Source organism: Primulina tabacum, chromosome 7 (genome assembly GCF_025594145.1).
Source record: "Primulina tabacum isolate GXHZ01 chromosome 7, ASM2559414v2, whole genome shotgun sequence".
NCBI lineage: Eukaryota > Viridiplantae > Streptophyta > Magnoliopsida > Lamiales > Gesneriaceae > Primulina > Primulina tabacum.
Window position 1 is genome coordinate 36,941,620 of NC_134556.1, and position 16,950 is coordinate 36,958,569.

General features: G+C 38.0%; 2 protein-coding genes across 3 annotated transcripts; both read right to left on the reverse strand.

The window, feature by feature from the left end:
- Positions 1-187: 187 nt before the first annotated feature.
- On the reverse strand, positions 188-2,885 carry LOC142551622 (tubulin beta-1 chain). Its single transcript, XM_075660948.1, has 3 exons — positions 2,272-2,885; positions 1,465-1,734; positions 188-1,249 (listed from the first exon to the last, which is right to left on the reverse strand). Exons 1-3 carry the CDS (start codon positions 2,669-2,671, stop codon positions 570-572), a joined length of 1,350 nt encoding a protein of 449 aa, XP_075517063.1. The 5' UTR covers positions 2,672-2,885; the 3' UTR covers positions 188-569.
- Positions 2,886-3,438: 553 nt separating this feature from the next.
- On the reverse strand, positions 3,439-15,382 carry LOC142551624 (arginine--tRNA ligase, chloroplastic/mitochondrial-like). 2 transcript variants are annotated; one of them, XM_075660949.1, is made up of 18 exons: positions 15,210-15,382; positions 9,434-9,504; positions 9,108-9,247; positions 8,862-8,937; positions 8,677-8,778; positions 8,377-8,592; positions 7,521-7,601; positions 7,077-7,160; positions 6,785-6,889; positions 6,118-6,296; positions 5,719-5,803; positions 5,423-5,609; positions 5,240-5,309; positions 4,969-5,038; positions 4,625-4,714; positions 4,324-4,392; positions 3,918-4,016; positions 3,439-3,713 (listed from the first exon to the last, which is right to left on the reverse strand). In XM_075660949.1, the coding sequence occupies exons 1-18, from the start codon at positions 15,295-15,297 to the stop codon at positions 3,603-3,605; spliced, it is 1,923 nt and encodes a 640-aa protein (XP_075517064.1). In that variant the 5' UTR covers positions 15,298-15,382; the 3' UTR covers positions 3,439-3,602. The 2 variants fall into 2 exon arrangements, with proteins under 2 accessions (XP_075517064.1, XP_075517065.1); XM_075660950.1 differs by having other exon boundaries at positions 9,434-9,508; positions 15,210-15,349.
- Positions 15,383-16,950: the final 1,568 nt, after the last annotated feature.

Consider the following 16,950-nt stretch of genomic DNA (forward strand, 5'->3'; position numbering starts at 1 on the left):
TTTGTTATTGGTTTTTTTTTTTTAAAAAAAAAAAACCAATTGGTTTTCAAAATTACATTCACCCCAAAAATCTTTTTTTTGCCACATTTCATGTTTTGTCAACTGAGGCATATGTCTGAGCCTGTATGTTATGTAGAGTTTCATTTAACTTTTAACAGAGGGAGGGATCTCCTGGTTTGGCCCATAATTAATCTCCAAGCAGAATACACTGATCATACTGGGGGAAATATTACATTTACCAAACAAATGCATTTAAAACACATTGACAGATAATATTCATACTAAACACAGTACATAACATCAAATTTGTCGAAAACACGTCAGCAAACTGGAAGAATGAGAACATAACAAAGAAAATGTCACACGAATATATGGAAGAAACAAAAGAGAATGCGATCTCAAATCTCCTATTTCCGATAATATTTCATCTGCTATCTCATGTGTATAGATGAATGATAATGTGTCTTAAAATAATTTAGTCCACATATCATCATCTAAATATATGAAACGAAACACAATTGTGTAGTAGAAGATTTGAGAGCGCAGAAAGTAATGAGAATACTACCATATTAACCTTCGTAAACCTCTTCACCACCCTCGTGTTCATACTCTTCGTCGTCATCTGCAGTAGCATCTTGATATTGCTGGTACTCAGCCACCAGATCATTCATATTACTCTCAGCTTCAGTGAACTCCATTTCATCCATACCTTCCCCGGTGTACCAGTGCAAGAAAGCCTTCCGACGGAACATGGCAGTGAATTGTTCACTCACTCTCCTAAACATTTCTTGAATTGATGTCGAATTTCCAATGAAAGTGGATGCCATTTTCAGACCTCGAGGTGGGATGTCACACACACTAGATTTCACATTATTTGGGATCCACTCAACGAAGTATGATGAGTTCTTGTTCTGCACATTAAGCATCTGTTCATCCACCTCTTTGGTGCTCATTTTCCCACGGAACATGGCAGAGGCGGTCAGATAGCGACCATGACGAGGATCAGCAGCACACATCATGTTCTTGGCATCCCACATTTGTTGAGTTAGCTCGGGAACGGTGAGAGAGATGTATTGCTGGGATCCACGAGAGGTGAGTGGGGCAAATCCCACCATGAAGAAATGAAGTCGTGGGAAAGGTATCAAGTTCACTGCGAGTTTTCTGAGATCGGAATTGAGCTGACCAGGGAACCTTAAACAACAGGTTACTCCACTCATAGTTGCAGAGATCAAGTGGTTTAAGTCTCCAACTGGCAAAAGAAAATAAATTTTTTTTCTGGGAAAAAAATGATTCAATAACTTGCAGTCTTAAGAGAGAGTTTGTTTGATACAGAAGATTCTTTGAAGAAAAGGTGACACTTGGTTGGGATTTTACTTTTTATATATAAATTAAAATCAAAGAATTAAAAACCAAGAGATGTGGCTTTTTATATAATTTTCTTGAAGTAACTAAATAGTTGCTTACAGCTAGGAGTGCTGAGCTTCAACGTCCTGAAACAGATGTCATAGAGCGCTTCATTGTCAAGTACCATGCATTCATCTGCGTTCTCTACCAATTGGTGCACAGAAAGTGTAGCATTATATGGTTCTACAACAGTGTCGGAGACCTTTGGTGAAGGGAAAACAGAAAACGTAAGCATCATCCTGTCTGGATATTCCTCTCTGATCTTTGAAATCAAGAGGGTACCCATGCCAGATCCTGTGCCGCCTCCCAGTGAATGGCAAACCTGGAACCCTGACCATGTGAAACCAATTAAAATTTAACGACTGTCTGGGGAATTCTTCTTCCCCTTGTTTTTATTGGAAGAATTGCATAGTGATTAAACACGTGCTCAACTATATTATAGAAGAGGTAAAACAATATAATAAAGTTGAACAATCAATAATTAGCTCATGAAAATCGAATTTTCACCCAATTCAACGATCACAAATGTCTTGATTTTATATATTAAAAATAACTCCAAAAGAGCACCCGAAAATTACAATAAACTAGTGACACGACTTAAGCATAAGTACAATTCCAAGTCTAGATCACATCACACGAACGCATTTATCAATAAGCTCAAGATCTACCACCAATGAGCAAACCAAAGCTAACAAGGAACCCGAAAGTAAATTATATATCACATTTTTTTTCAAATATTGCCCACAAAAAACAATAATGCCGCCAAACCATGCACACTTACAAAATGTAACCATGCATCAACTGATTAATTGACACGATAACTATTAGGAAACAAGCAAAGAGAAGATGAAGGCTCAGGGAACAAACCTTGCAAGCAATCACAATTTTCAGCCTCTTTCCTAACAACATCAAGCACCGAATCAATCAACTCCGCTCCCTCGGTATAATGCCCCTTAGCCCAATTATTCCCGGCACCAGACTGTCCAAACACAAAGTTATCGGGGCGGAAGACCTGTCCATACGTGCCGGATCTAATAGCATCCATTGTCCCAGGCTCGAGATCCATGAGCACCGCACGAGGCACGTACCTCCCGCCCGACGCTTCGTTGAAATAGACATTGATCCGTTCCAACTGAGTGTCAGACGATCCGTCTCCGCTGAATTTCCCGGTCGGATCCACACCGTGCTCATCGCAAATCACTTCCCAGAATTTGGATCCGATCTGGTTTCCGCATTGCCCTCCCTGAATGTGTAAGATTTCCCTCATTTCTCTCTTTTCTCGGTCTTCTTAAACCGTATTCTTGTCGTGCTTTTGCAAATTGTGAAATGTAGAGTGCGAGGATTTAACGGAGGGAGGTGGAGGTTGATATTTAAAGAAGAGACTCGTGGTTCTCTCTCCAAATACTAACTGAAATCGTGTTTCGATTTTACAGAGTTGTCAAGGAAATGATTGATTGGGACGGGGAATTGGAGGGAAGTGACGAGAGAGGATGAGGTAAGGAACTCTCGTCTCTCGTCAAATACCAACTCATAATCGTGTTTTAGATTACAGAGTTGTCAAGAAAATGATTGATTGGGAAGGGGAATTGGAGGGAAGTGAATAAGGTAAGGAGGCAAGCGACAAATGAAAAAAATGCGGGACCCACGTGTAAGATATTATGTTCGATCCAACAACTTTTTTTAAAAAAATAGATACAACAACAGTTTTTTGGCTGTAATAAGTAAATATATATATATATATATATATATGGATCCAATTGTAATTTAAATAATGAAGTTTAAATATTTTACAATCACTATAAATAAAAGATTCTCAGCTTTTGGCTTAAAAATGTTTGTGTTTCATAAACTCGAATAATAGTTTCGACCTATATGCCATCCTATTTCAATTTTTAATAGAAAAAAATAATGTTTAAATCACTTATCTATAAAAAAAAAATCCTCACTTCCAATTTTTAGGATCCATTGGATAATTTCTATGTAAAGATCATTCAATATTACTATTGCTGAAACTATCAACACAAGATAACAATGTATCCGAAAAAACTCACAAATGGCTTGTAATTTGTGATTAAGGTAACGGAAATTGTAAAGCCTACAATTGAATATGAAATGTGTTGTATCAAATAAACTGACTTGATATGCCCGTTCAATGGCAGATAAATATCTCAAGAATTTTTTTTTTTAAAAAATATGGCTCAAATTTTGTACACTGGGGTGATTCCAAGCACGTGAAAACATTTTCTCATGACCATTGCCGTCGCCTCACATAGCAACAGTCTACTTGTCTCCTCTGCCGAGCCAACAACCTACAAGTTTAGTAAAATCATGTTTAAACACAAATGGTCTCACAATCCATATATGTCAACAGATAGGCATTTGAACACCAAATGGTTGGGATCATGCCATGCCATAGCCATTGATAGCATGGCATGGCCATTTGGATATAAGAACACCCAGCTCTGGATCAATTACCAGCATTTTTCTTGATGCAAAATGAATGAACGTCATACCTGGCAGTTGGTGTAGAATTTTGTGAAGTGTTCGGATAAATTGTACAAATATTCACACAGCACATTGGGTAAAAGATTAGTGCATGACTCTTCAACATGCTGTAAAGAATTGCAAAAGTATAGTAAGATCAAACGGAAATATGATGATGTCAGAGTAGTTATCTCTATAATCAGGGCCTAGTTTACATCACAATTCAAATCAAGTTAAATACTTCTTGTACGGCCTAAACTGAAGGATGTATCAGTGTCGTGTATTTCATGTGGGACTGACACTTAGAACTGACACTTAATTCAATGAAGTCCACGGTGTATATTACATTCTCTCAATTCAACATAAACTCGATCTAATTCAATCAATAAGGAGTGCATCCAAGAAGGAATATCTATAGCCAAAATAGTTAGTTACCTCCGCAAACTGTAGCAAATGAAGTCCCAACCTGCGTTCATCGGGATGAGCTAAGTCTATCGACCCTTTCTGTTGCAAAAGTAAACAAGAACGATTGCTGTGAATCATGAGTTAACTTTGAATTTGGTCAAGCGCAAAATATGTTCCTCAATAGTGTATCTTAATTTCGACTCTGAAATTTGAGTTTCCTTTAATATAAGATGAGCAGAGAATAAAAGCAATTAGAACGTATCACAGAGAACACTAGAATGTATATCACCATATCAAGATCAGAAGAACCTTATAAAGGAAGTCATCCCACCTTTTTCAACTCTTCCATGTCTTTACCCGATTTCCTGATAATTGAACAGATTCGAGCATGTGCGTACAGCAAATACACAGCAGTATTCCCCTGCCCAAAAAGGAACAAAGCAATAAGCAATTAAAAAAAGGATAGCTGATAAGAATTCTAATTAATGTACCAGAACAAAGAAAAAAGGCCAATCAGGTGGAGGCAATAAGAGGAAGGACAGTTTTATTGATTTGATGCAGCAAAGAACAGCATTTCATTAGAGGCGAAAAGTAAATTTTGCTATAGTTATATTGCCCAGAATAAGCTAATACATCACAATTTAGTATGTAACTCTTAGAATCCAATGGGAGTACCTTGTCATTGAGCATTTGATCAAAACTAAATGTATAATTAGTCGTCCTGTTATTCTTCAGGTCAGCATATCTGTTTAATATACAGCAAAAACCATTACTTAATGATTCCAGAAGTAAAATCTAGGGAAAATTACAACGCGCTTCCTCTAAACCAAACATACAAGTGATCTGTATATGGATCAATTCTTTGTGATGAACTAAAGATGTTTATCATAGAGATAAATTGCTAATTTCTCGGGACTCTTCATAAACTAAAATGAAGGACACTCACTTAATAGCCCCATATCCAACCGCTTCAGCAATTTCATCAAGTTCAACTTCAGTCCACTCTTTCGCCTTACCTGGCCAGGTTCAGATTTCAAAAGATTAATTTAATGGTACAAGTAACAAAAGATAAACAATTCAGCAAAGCAAACTGCGAGAAATAATGCGAGAATTGCACATGGCAACAAACCTCTTTCAATTAAGGTAGCTTTGCATTTACTTTTGGCTTCATCGAGTAAATCAACAAGTTTGACAGTTTCAGTACTTCGAGTACGGAATCGTTTTCCATCCTCTCCTAAAACAAGCCCAAACCCTACGTGACTAGCCCTAGGATAACTATTGACATCAGCTGGAAGCCAATCAGCCCGTCTAGCTGCCTGAAAGAACAGTCCATGAAGCTCTGTAGCCTTCTCCAATATAGGAAGACGAACAGTGCACCAATAATATAGACAAAATGCGTACATGAAGAAAAATGTTCAAACTTACTGTGAAGAACATTTCAAAGTGCTCACGTTGGCCAACATCAGTTACATAGATAATCCAATCAGCCTTTTCTTCATTCAGTCGATACCTATAAAGAAAAAGAAACCATTTCACACTTTGCATTGGCAGAAGTCAGTATAAACATCGAGTGCAAGTTTCGAACTCCCAAATAAAGATTAAATACTAAAATTTAGTTAACCAAAATTAGTTTTTAGTAGACAGCATTGATACAAATAGGCAAAATAGTGGTAAAAATATTCAGAAAATTATCTAAGAAATGTTTAGAAACAGGAAAAAAATCGTTGAAACAAGATAATCAAACATTCAAAAGAAAAAAGGAAAGAACACAGAGAACTGCCTCGAATACAAGATAAATCCATGTAAACAAAATTCAAAGCTCACCACAAAGCAGCAAGATCAGTTGAAGCGTAGTTGAAGCCACCATCCCTTTTCACAACAATAAGCGGTATAGCTTTTCCTTCAATAAAAATAACACGAGCACCTTCACTTTCCTGAATCAATCCCTTCTCACTCAACAACTCTAAAGCCCGTGGAATATATGGATTGTAAAAACTTTCACCCTGGTGAAACGGACATAAATTTAGCATATGCTATAGTTCAACCAAAAAACAAATAAATTAATTAACTTTAATAGCATCACGTAAATATAATCAATCACCTACCAGGCCAATTACTATGTCATAAATATTAATAACCAAATTACAGAAAATAATATTTTGTATTAGCCACCACACCATAAGATTGCCCATCAACTGCATAGACTGCATAGTGCATTTTGGTAATACTCTGATGCGTACACAGAATCAGGTTATCATAAATCTAGCATTCAATGGAATTGTTACACCAGTACAAGGTCTACACAATGAGCAATTCCAACTCTCAGTAGACGAGTTAGAGGCAGCAAACAAAAAATGAAATGGCGTCGTGCCATTGAGGTCTCGAGGAACAAATGCACCCATATTACATATTTCTAGAACCAAATAAGATTAAAAAAAACACACATTCCACTAAAATTATGAATAACTTTACTCAGATAGTTGTGCAGTACCTTTTCCTCCAAATGGACTCCAAGCCGCTGATAAACTTTCTCATATCCTCTTCGGCTAATTTCACAAATGTGAGCCCACGCATCTCTATACTTCTGCACTCCAGTCTTTACCGTGTACAGTCATAGCATCAGGTACCAAAAACAAAAACACTGATCAGTAACCACATGGCTACATGCTTTGATTTGACAAAAAAATATTAACAGATCATAATTGCTAGTCAAGGCTTGAAGCATGAAGAACCAAACAATTACAAGAACTCAAACTCAAATCCTTAAGCTATAATTAAACCACCTGGAGACTGACAACCGCCCTTTGTGCCCTCTCCTTGAAATCGGGATCATTGTCAAATCTCTGCTTTGAGGCCTTGTAGAATGCCTGATTAAGAAGAAAGACTCAGTGGTTCATGGGACCCTTTCACCATAACTCCATTATTCTTTTATAGAAATAAAGAATTTGGATTTGTTCTCATGCACATAAGTGTAGCCAATATTCACTCTTCAAAAACTGAAATTTTAAAAGAATAAAAAATTAATGCTAAAAAGAAATTCCAGAGTATAGTAGGAGGCTAATAAAATGTAATGAGAATGAATCTTCCACAAGCTTCTGGTTGCTCAGATCTTATGCAATCAGCCTGGTTATGTACAAAGACCATTTTCAGTCTCCACGTCGTTTAGTGTAATAAGTGAGGAATACAACAATCTACAAGATGTTAGGTACTCATATTCATTCTCTCACCTCCAGATCTCCAATGGCTTGATCGCTTGAAACTTCTCCACTTGGAAACTTTTCAAAAAGGTACTCAATCAACATACCAAACTGCAAAGCATTTCACAAAACCTTTAGGGTTCATAATAGAAATAACAAAAGATTCTTCATAATAATCATTCACTTGCATCAGCAAATTATTGAACCATAAAATCAATTCCATAGATGTCCAGAAATGAGAAAATAGAAAAAAGGAACGAAGAACTATAGCAATCCAAACATTTTCCTTCTAAAAGACACACTCTACCCATAATTGTTTAACATATAATTTCATTGGTCGCGTTCGGGTGACTACAATAGATTTGAGACCCAAACCCATTCAAATTAATATTAAGAAAACCCGCTAAATGAAACCATTATTGAAAGCAATAAAAAATTACAAGGGAGGTAAATTAGTCCAAGACCCCACTAGTAGCCAAAAAGACCCCTAAAAAAACCCCGAGAATTACAACTTTACAAGAACTAACTTAAACCCTAAACTGAGCTACAAGGCTAATGACACATTACTAAAACAACTACGTGGACTTACGAGAAGTACGTAAATAAGGCAATCCAATCCAATCCAATCAATCTTACAAAGAGGTTGGAGGTGAGTATTGAATTCATGTTCAGTTAGGAGTTGAAACCTCTGTTCTCAAATGCTTCATAAATAGTTGAAGGGAATAAACTTAAACGTCAATAGCTAATCCACGAGTAAATAGGATTGATTAATAGCAAAAGCTACTCCACCAAAAAATTAGCTAATAAGAAAGGTGTTCATGACAAGAAAATCAATCATTTTTCTAAATAAGACCATAGCATCTTTAAGGCTGATAAATATATCCACCTGTGTGCCCCAGTCGCCGACATGGTTTCTCCTTAGAACCTCAACATTTGAGAATTCCAGCATACAAGCAATTGTATCTCCAATGATTGTTGATCGTAAGTGACCGACATGCATTTCTTTTGCTATGTTAGGTGAGGAGAAATCAACCACGGCTCTTTTCACCTGAAGCTTAGGAGCCCATGTTTCTATACCATTGACCAGCATCTTTTGAATGCTCTGCACCAAAATTAGGTAATACTTTACTAAAACAAACACACACGTGAAAGTGTAGCTTAAAGAGAAGTCCTCTATGTTAATTACTTTTGCTATGTATTGCCGTGACACTACAACATTTATGAATCCAGCTCCAGCTATTGTGCATGAATCAATAATCTCCGAAACGGGAAGATTTTCCCTGATGGCCTATAAAGAAAAAATACATTTTACAAACATTAAATTCTATAATAACACTTTCTTTAAGAAAAAGCGCATAAAAACATCAGTACCTGTCCAATTGGTTGTGGGCCTCTAAATTGAGTACCCTTGCCTTTAACTTTTGACCATAATCCCATGGCATTGTTGCTGTAACAACAAAAAAGGATTCAATAATTAACAAACACAGAAATCATAAGTCATATAAAGTTATCTGATGCAAGATACAAAGAAGAAAATGAATCATAAAATAAGAAAGTTGCAACCAACTTGCTTTTCCAATAGTTCTACACTGTAACCTTAAAAGAAATGCACCATACCATTGATAATCACCAAACTCGGGTTTTTGGCATATAGCAATAGAGGGATCTATGTCCACCTCCTCAGGGACAGTCAATCTCAATGACTCGTTAAATATCTTCTCTAGTTTTTGTTTAAGACTTCCCACAATCTCCTGGTCCTGCTCAAATGGGCATGCACCCAAAACATCAAAAAAGTTCACCACATAAGTTGCAACCAATTTTCTAACTATCAAGTTCAGTAAGTGATGTGTCACTGATTGACATCGGAATTATAATATCAGTATGTGTTTTGTTTGCCTTAGATGTGATTATGTGAAGCATCGTAGAAATGGGTTACAACTCACATTTGACATAGTTGATAGAGACTGTGCCTTCACCGAGCAGCAGCAAAGTTTTCGAGAAGTTCTAATAATACCTGTCTAGTTTCATGAGAACCACGAGAACTTACAAAAAAGCACCAGCATGTTGTTGCATTTTGGATGAAAACATAGAAACTGCGGAAACTTAATGAAAGTAGCATCAACACACGACATAAATTAATAGATAGGTCACCGAAGATTTGATGCTTTTGGGAGACACGTGTGCCATTCAGAATTCTGGAAAGGTGTTTAAAAAACCTGAAATTAAGCAACTATTACGAAACAGATGTGTCTTCATGCCTTGTACAATTGCATTCCCTGCAAAACTTACTCTGTAACAGTAACAATGATCCCATTGTGGGCAAAGTCAATTGTGGCTGGCAGCAAAACATTAAATGCACAAGGATGGCAGCAAAATTTGAAACGGAATAGGTACGCGTTTTAAACACGGTTTCACACTGACAGGAGGCTCTATAAATAGAGCTCCCCTCTTCATTCTGAAACCATCCCTTCTTCGAGTTTTCTCTCATCTTATAAGCATTTGAGTGCTTAGTTCTATAATATTTGTGAGGTGTTTTGTTCTCCTGTATTAAGAGAGTGTGTGTTCTCTTTGGAAACACTGTGAGTGAGTTGTACACCACAAAATATTATAGTGGAATTCTTTTCATCTTGCCCGTGGTTTTTACCCTAATTATTTTAGGGGTTTTCCACGTAAATCTCGGTGTCCATTTTATTCTTTATTTTCGGGTTTTATTATCTCAAATTCCGCACGTGGGACCAACAAGTGGTATCAGAGCCTTGGTTTAAAATTTCTTAAAATTCTGAGTATGCTCTGTGGTTGCAGCCTAGACTGATCTTCCACATCAGAAAAGATTTTTTTTAAGATTTTTTATTTAAGGCGGGATTATTTTGTCCGGTCTACTAAAATTGTTGTAGACATAATGGCGGGAAGGTACGAGATAGCAAAATTCAACGGAAGCAATTTTATGCTGTGGAAAATAAAGATACAAGCAGTTTTAAGAAAGGAAAATTGCTTGGCGGCTATTGGAGATAGACCGGTGGAGATTACAGATGATGGAAAGTGGAACGAGATGAATGATAATGCTGTTGCCAATTTACACTTGGCTATAGCAGACGAAGTTTTGTCAAGTATCTCTGAGATAAAAACAGCCAAAGTTATCTGGGATACTCTGACAAAGATGTACGAGGTCAAGTCGCTACACAACATGATTTTCCTAAAGAGAAGGCTTTATACTCTTCGGATGGCGGAATCTTCATCGATGACCGACCATATCAACACACTAAATACTCTATTTGCCCAACTCACTTCCATGGGGCATAAAATAGGGGAAAATGAACGTGCGGAGCTTCTACTTCAAAGTCTACCAGATTCATACGATCAACTTATCATCAACATTACCAACAATATTCTGATGGGCTTTCTAAGATTCGACGATGTCTTAACTGCGGTTCTCGGAGAAGAAAGCCGGCGCAAGAATAAGGAAGATAGGTTGGTAACATCGAAGCAAGCAGAGGCTTTACCGATGATAAGAGGAAGATTTATGGATCGTGACTCCAGTGGGAGCCAAAGGCGAGGTAGATCAAAGTCGAGAAGTAAGAAGAAAAATATTTACTGCTTTAAATGTGGCGGTAAAGGGCACTTCAAGAAAGAGTGTACGAGTATCGATAAAAGCTCTCAAGGAAATGTGGCCAGTACTTCAGGCGGTGGTGAAATATTATTCAGCGAAGCAGCAACTGTTGCAGAAGGCAGGCACAAATTTTGTGATACATGGATTATGGATTCAGGAGCGACGTGGCATATGACGTCTCGGAGAGAATGGTTTGATCATTATGAACCAGTCTCAGGAGGATCTGTATTCATGGGAAATGACCATGCCTTGGAAATCGCTGGGGTCGGTACTATCAAAATTAAAATGTTTGATGGCACCATTCGCACCATACACGAGGTACGACATGTGAAAGGACTGACGAAAAATCTTTTGTCCTTGGGGCAATTGGATGACATCGGGTGCAAAACTCGGATCGAGAACGGGATCATGAAAATTGTGAAGGGCGCGCTTGTGGTTATGAAGGCGGAAAAGGTTGCTGCAAATCTGTATGTACTTTTGGGAGAAACACATAAAGAGACAGAACTAGCTGTTGCATCAATTGGTTCAGGAGAAGAATTAACAGTGTTATGGCATAGAAAGCTCGGGCATATGTCAGAACGGGGGTTGAAAATTCTCTCAGAACGGAAGCTGCTGCCGGGACTTACAAAAGTGTCACTACCCTTTTGTGAGCACTGTGTTACCAGTAAACAACACATATTAAAGTTTGGCACTTCTACTGCCAGGAGCAAAAGCATATTGGAGCTGATTCATTCAGATGTTTGGCAAGCACCGGTTGTATCCCTAGGAGGAGCGAGATACTTTGTCTCGTTCATTGATGATTTCTCTAGGAGATGTTGGGTGTATCCAATCAAGAAGAAATCAGATGTTTTCCAGATCTTCAAAGATTTCAAAGCGCGGGTTGAACTTGATTCTGAAAAGAAAATCAAGTGTCTGAGGACTGACAATGGAGGAGAATATACCAGTGACGAGTTTGATGCATATTGTCAACATGAGGGCATCAAAAGACAATTACCGACGGCTTACACACCTCAACAGAATGTAGTGGCGGAGCGGATGAACAGAACCTTGTTAGACAGAACAAGAGCTATGTTTAGGACTGCAGGTCTAGAAAAGTCATTTTGGGCAGAAGCAGTCAAAACCGCTTGTTATATTATCAATCGTTCTCCTTCAGTGGCGATTGATCTGAAGACTCCGATGGAGATGTGGACCGGGAAGCCGACAGATTATTCTCATTTGCATACATTTGGAAGTCCGGTGTACGTTCTGTACAATGAGCAAGAAAGATCAAAGTTGGATTCGAAATCCAGAAAATGTATCTTCTTGGGTTATGCTGATGGAGTAAAGGGGTTTCGCTTGTGGGATCCTACTGTTCACAAGCTTGTCATCAGCAGGGATGTTATCTTCGAGGAAGATAAAGTAAAGGGAGACAAAGGCACACCGAATTCAGAAACTACTATTTTTCAGGTGGAAAATAAGACGGACGAAGGTCAAGTTTCTTGTGAAGCAGTACCAGAGCACGAAAAACAAGAACATGTTGAGTCTGAGGTTTCTAATGTGAGGCAGTCAACTCGAGACAGAAGACCACCAGTTTGGCTTTCAGATTATGTCACTGAAAGCAATATTGCATATTGTCTATTATCAGAGGATGGTGAGCCATCGAGTTTCCACGAAGCTACTCAAAGCTCGGATGTATCCTTGTGGATGATAGCAATGCAAGAAGAGTTGGAGGCATTAGACAGGAATAAAACTTGGGATCTTGTTACACTACCACGAGGGAGGAAAGTCATCGGCAACAGATGGGTCTATAAGATCAAGCGAGATGGCAATAACCAAGTGGAGCGGTATCGTGCTAGATTGGTGGTAAAAGGGTATGCTCAAAAAGAAGGCATTGACTTCAATGAGATATTTTCTCCTGTGGTTCGGCTTACAACAGTCAGAGTAGTGTTGGCATTGTGTGCGGTGTTTGACCTACATCTAGAACAGCTAGATGTGAAAACGACGTTTCTTCATGGAGATCTTGAAGAAGAAATCTATATGCTCCAGCCAGAATGTTTTGCGGAAAAAGGCAAAGAGAACTTGGTTTGCAGGTTGAACAAATCTCTGTACGGTCTCAAACAGGCGCCGAGGTGTTGGTACAAGAGATTTGATTCCTATATCATGAGCCTTGGATACAACAGACTGAATGCAGACCCTTGTACATATTTCAAGAGGTCTTGTGATGATTATATTATTTTGCTGTTGTATGTGGACGACATGTTGGTAGCAGGCCCCAACAAAGATCATGTCCAAGGATTGAAGGCACAGTTGGCTAGGGAATTTGATATGAAGGACTTGGGACCAGCAAACAAGATTCTAGGGATGCAAGTTCACCGAGATAGAAGTAACAGAAAGATTTGGCTTTCACAGAGAAATTATTTGAAGAAAGTCTTGCAACGCTTCAACATGCAAGATAGTAAGCCAATCTCGACCCCTCTTCCTGTTAACTTCAAGTTATCCTCCGAGATGTGTCCTAGCAGTGAAGCAGAGAGGATGGAGATGTCTCGAGTACCGTATGCATCAGCAGTGGGAAGTTTGATGTTTGCTATGATCTGTACAATACCGGACATTGCTCAGGCAGTGGGAGCAGTTAGTCGGTATATGGCGAATCCTGGAAAAGAGCATTGGAGCACTGTTAAGAGGATCCTTAGATACATTAAGGGTACCTCGAATGCTGCATTATGTTATGGAGGATCGGATTTTACACTCAGGGGCTATGTCGATTCAGATTATGCAGGTGATCCTGATAAGAGGAAATCTACTACTGGTTATGTGTTTACACTTGCAGAAGGAGCAGTAAGCTGGGTTTCAAAACTGCAAACAGTTGTGGCGTTATCTACGACGGAGGCAGAATATATGGCAGCTACTCAAGCTTGCAAGGAGGCAATATGGATTAAAAGGTTATTGGAGGAGATCGGGCACAAACAAGAAAATGTTTCTTTGTTTTGTGACAGTCAGAGTGCCTTGCACATCGCAAGAAATCCAGCCTTTCATTCCAGGACTAAACACATTGGAGTCCAATTTCACTTTGTGCGGGAAGTAGTAGAGGAAGGAAGCGTGGATATGCAGAAAATCCATACAAAAGATAACATAGCTGATTTTCTGACCAAGCCAGTGAACACTGATAAGTTTGAGTGGTGTAGATCCTCAAGTGGTCTAGCGGAAACGTAAGCAGCAGGGAATGGCAAGATTGAAAGGATGTGTGGAGATGTGTTTGATTCTCAATCAAATCTCCAAGTGGGATAAATGTGGGCAAAGTCAATTGTGGCTGGCAGCAAAACATTAAATGCACAAGGCTGGCAGCAAAATTTGAAACGGAATAGGTACGCGTTTTAAACGCGGTTTCACACTGACAGGAGGCTCTATAAATAGAGCTCCCCTCTTCATTCTGAAACCATCCCTTCTTCGAGTTTTCTCTCATCTTATAAGCATTTGAGTGCTTAGTTCTATAATATTTGTGAGGTGTTTTGTTCTCCTGTATTAAGAGAGTGTGTGTTCTCTTTGGAAACACAGTGAGTGAGTTGTACACCACAAAATATTATAGTGGAATTCTTTTCATCTTACCCGTGGTTTTTACCCTAATTATTTTTAGGGGTTTTCCACGTAAATCTCGGTGTCCATTTTATTCTTTATTTTCGGGTTTTATTATCTCAAATTCCGCACGTGAGACCAACACCCATTGCATCACAACCGTTCAGAACCCATTTTAATCAATTGCAGGTGAATTTGGACACTCGCTCTTAGCTTAAAATACACTCGATTACAAAGGGCCCCCTTAAAGAGCATTTTTCAGCTTCGTAGATACAGTTTTGTGTTTGCCTCTATTTTGCACCTAAAGCAGAGCAGTTTGGTGCTTTTGTAATCCAAATCAAACATCCATATTAAATAGGACTTTTCTGAACACAAAAGTATATTTGTTTATATAAACTTAGAAATTGGAACAGTCCCTTCTTAAATATCAACAAGTACAACAAGACTGGAAACAAGATTACACTGAAAATATCGCGATCACGAGTAACAAATAAACACTGCAACAGGAGAGAATTATATCTCACATGCATGTAATGTAAAAGAGAGAGGATAATGAAACTTACGGGCAGGGGAAATGGAAGTGGAGGGAAAGAGAGAGAGGCGATTGAACTGCAGTGGGGAGAAAAGTTGACCTAATTGAAAGCAATTCATTACACTGTGGGCGTGTAATGCGAGTGTGTATCTATATGTATGTATAGATTTAGCTGCTTGACGTCTGGGATTACAGTAGAAACCGTCCCATGCCGCCAACGTGTCTTGTTTAGGGTTTTTTGACGCTCCCGCTTGGGGCACTGTCCCCTTCCACTTACTTTTTGCCACGTGTCATTTATATTATATTTTTTTTTTTAAAGCAAAACTCAACCATGGTTTAAACCAACAAAATCAAGCAAGCTTTCGTCGTCATTTTTGAAATATTTGAAATAATCTCTCACGCCTTCTCTCAAAAAATCACGGCAAGCTCTCTCCACAAAAATCACGGCAGAGTCATAAAATCAAGCAAGGTGTCTCTCCACAAAAAAATCTCACTTCCCGTTCGTTTTTCCAGTCGACGGAATCAGGCAAGGTGAGGACTTTCTTTGTCACTTTCCATTTTTTTTTATATATAATGTAGATATTGTTGTTTGTTTCAAGAAATTTGGGATTTGTTTCTGCTTTAATTTCATGCTACATATGCTGAGTTTTTCATCCGTGAATCTCGTCTGTTTCTGCATTTACATATGTGCGCGAAGCTTTTCTGTACGGGCATCCTTTTCTCGTGGTAAATGAGATTTTTTGTAATGTTTTGACCTGATTTGAGGAAAATCTGGTTTTGTTTTATCGTGTTGAGTTATCAATTTTTTTGGTAAATTGGTAAATTTTCACCAGAAAATTTGGTCTTGTTTTTTAATGTTTGAACGATGTTGATTGAGAGTGTCTTGCATATTGATGAAAAATGTGATAATCAGAGTGATAAAAGATCGGACATTTGAAGTTTCTGGTGATTCTTTTTCCGGTGTATATTCTAAAAAGTGAAATTTCTTAATTAATCTATAACACTGAAAGAAAATCTTGGCTCAAAATTTGGTGGGATTGAGTTGTTGTATGGTGATTCATATATTGAAAATTTCATTTTGTGAAACTGAATCCTGTATTTGAAGAAAGAGGAGAGTTACATTGAGGCAAAATTTTCCCAAAGCTTACAATTGCCGGCAAGGATAAACTCTGAAAAGATTGCAAGGCAATCAAGTAATCTGGCTCCTGGTGTATATAACGTTCTTTAATTTATTTTTGTTAATTAATTAGTGTTAACATTTTATTTATTTAATTTTTTTTCTGTTACTTATATTAATTAATTTATTTTAATTTTTTTTCTGTTAATTATATTAATTAATAGGTGTTAACTTTTTAATGTTCTTTATTTATTTTTGTGATATTGGGGAAAACATATGTAGTTTTCATTGGGTGTAAACCTGGTGTATATGACACTTGGGAAGAAGCACAAAAACAAGTTAACAAATTTAGCGGTGCGTCTCACAGGTCATTCTCTTCTAAGGATGATGCAGTAAAAGCTTTTGGTTCGTATCTGGACAAACAAGTTACAGCTTCTTCCTCTACTCTTAGTGTTGAAAGAACGTCGTACGCACCTTCTAGTCCAAGCGCAAATGCAAGTGCAAGTGTCAAGCAGGAAACAAATATTTCAAATATTTCAAAAATCACGGCAAGAGCTTGCTTGATTTGGTTGGTTTAAACCATGGTTGAGTTTTGCTTTTAAAAAAAATATATAATATAAATGTCACGTGGCAAAAAGTGAGTGGAAAGGGCAGT

What these genes read in the sequence shown, in the direction of transcription:
- LOC142551622 (XM_075660948.1), bottom strand. Translation starts at nt 2,671, where the DNA reads ATGAGGGAAATCTTACACATTCAGGGAGGGCAATGCGGAAACCAGATC. An exon ending in AAATTGTGATTGCTTGCAAG is followed by an intron (nt 1,735 to 2,271) that starts GTTTGTTCCCTG and finishes TCACATGGTCAG; the next exon opens with GGTTCCAGGTTTGCCATTCA. An exon ending in GAAGCTCAGCACTCCTAGCT is followed by an intron (nt 1,250 to 1,464) that starts GTAAGCAACTAT and finishes TTCTTTTGCCAG; the next exon opens with TTGGAGACTTAAACCACTTG.
- LOC142551624 (XM_075660949.1), bottom strand. Translation starts at nt 15,297, where the DNA reads ATGAATTGCTTTCAATTAGGTCAACTTTTCTCCCCACTGCAGTTCAAT. An exon ending in TCGGCGACTGGGGCACACAG is followed by an intron (nt 7,602 to 8,376) that starts GTGGATATATTT and finishes AATGCTTTGCAG; the next exon opens with TTTGGTATGTTGATTGAGTA. An exon ending in GGGCGGTTGTCAGTCTCCAG is followed by an intron (nt 6,890 to 7,076) that starts GTGGTTTAATTA and finishes TACACGGTAAAG; the next exon opens with ACTGGAGTGCAGAAGTATAG.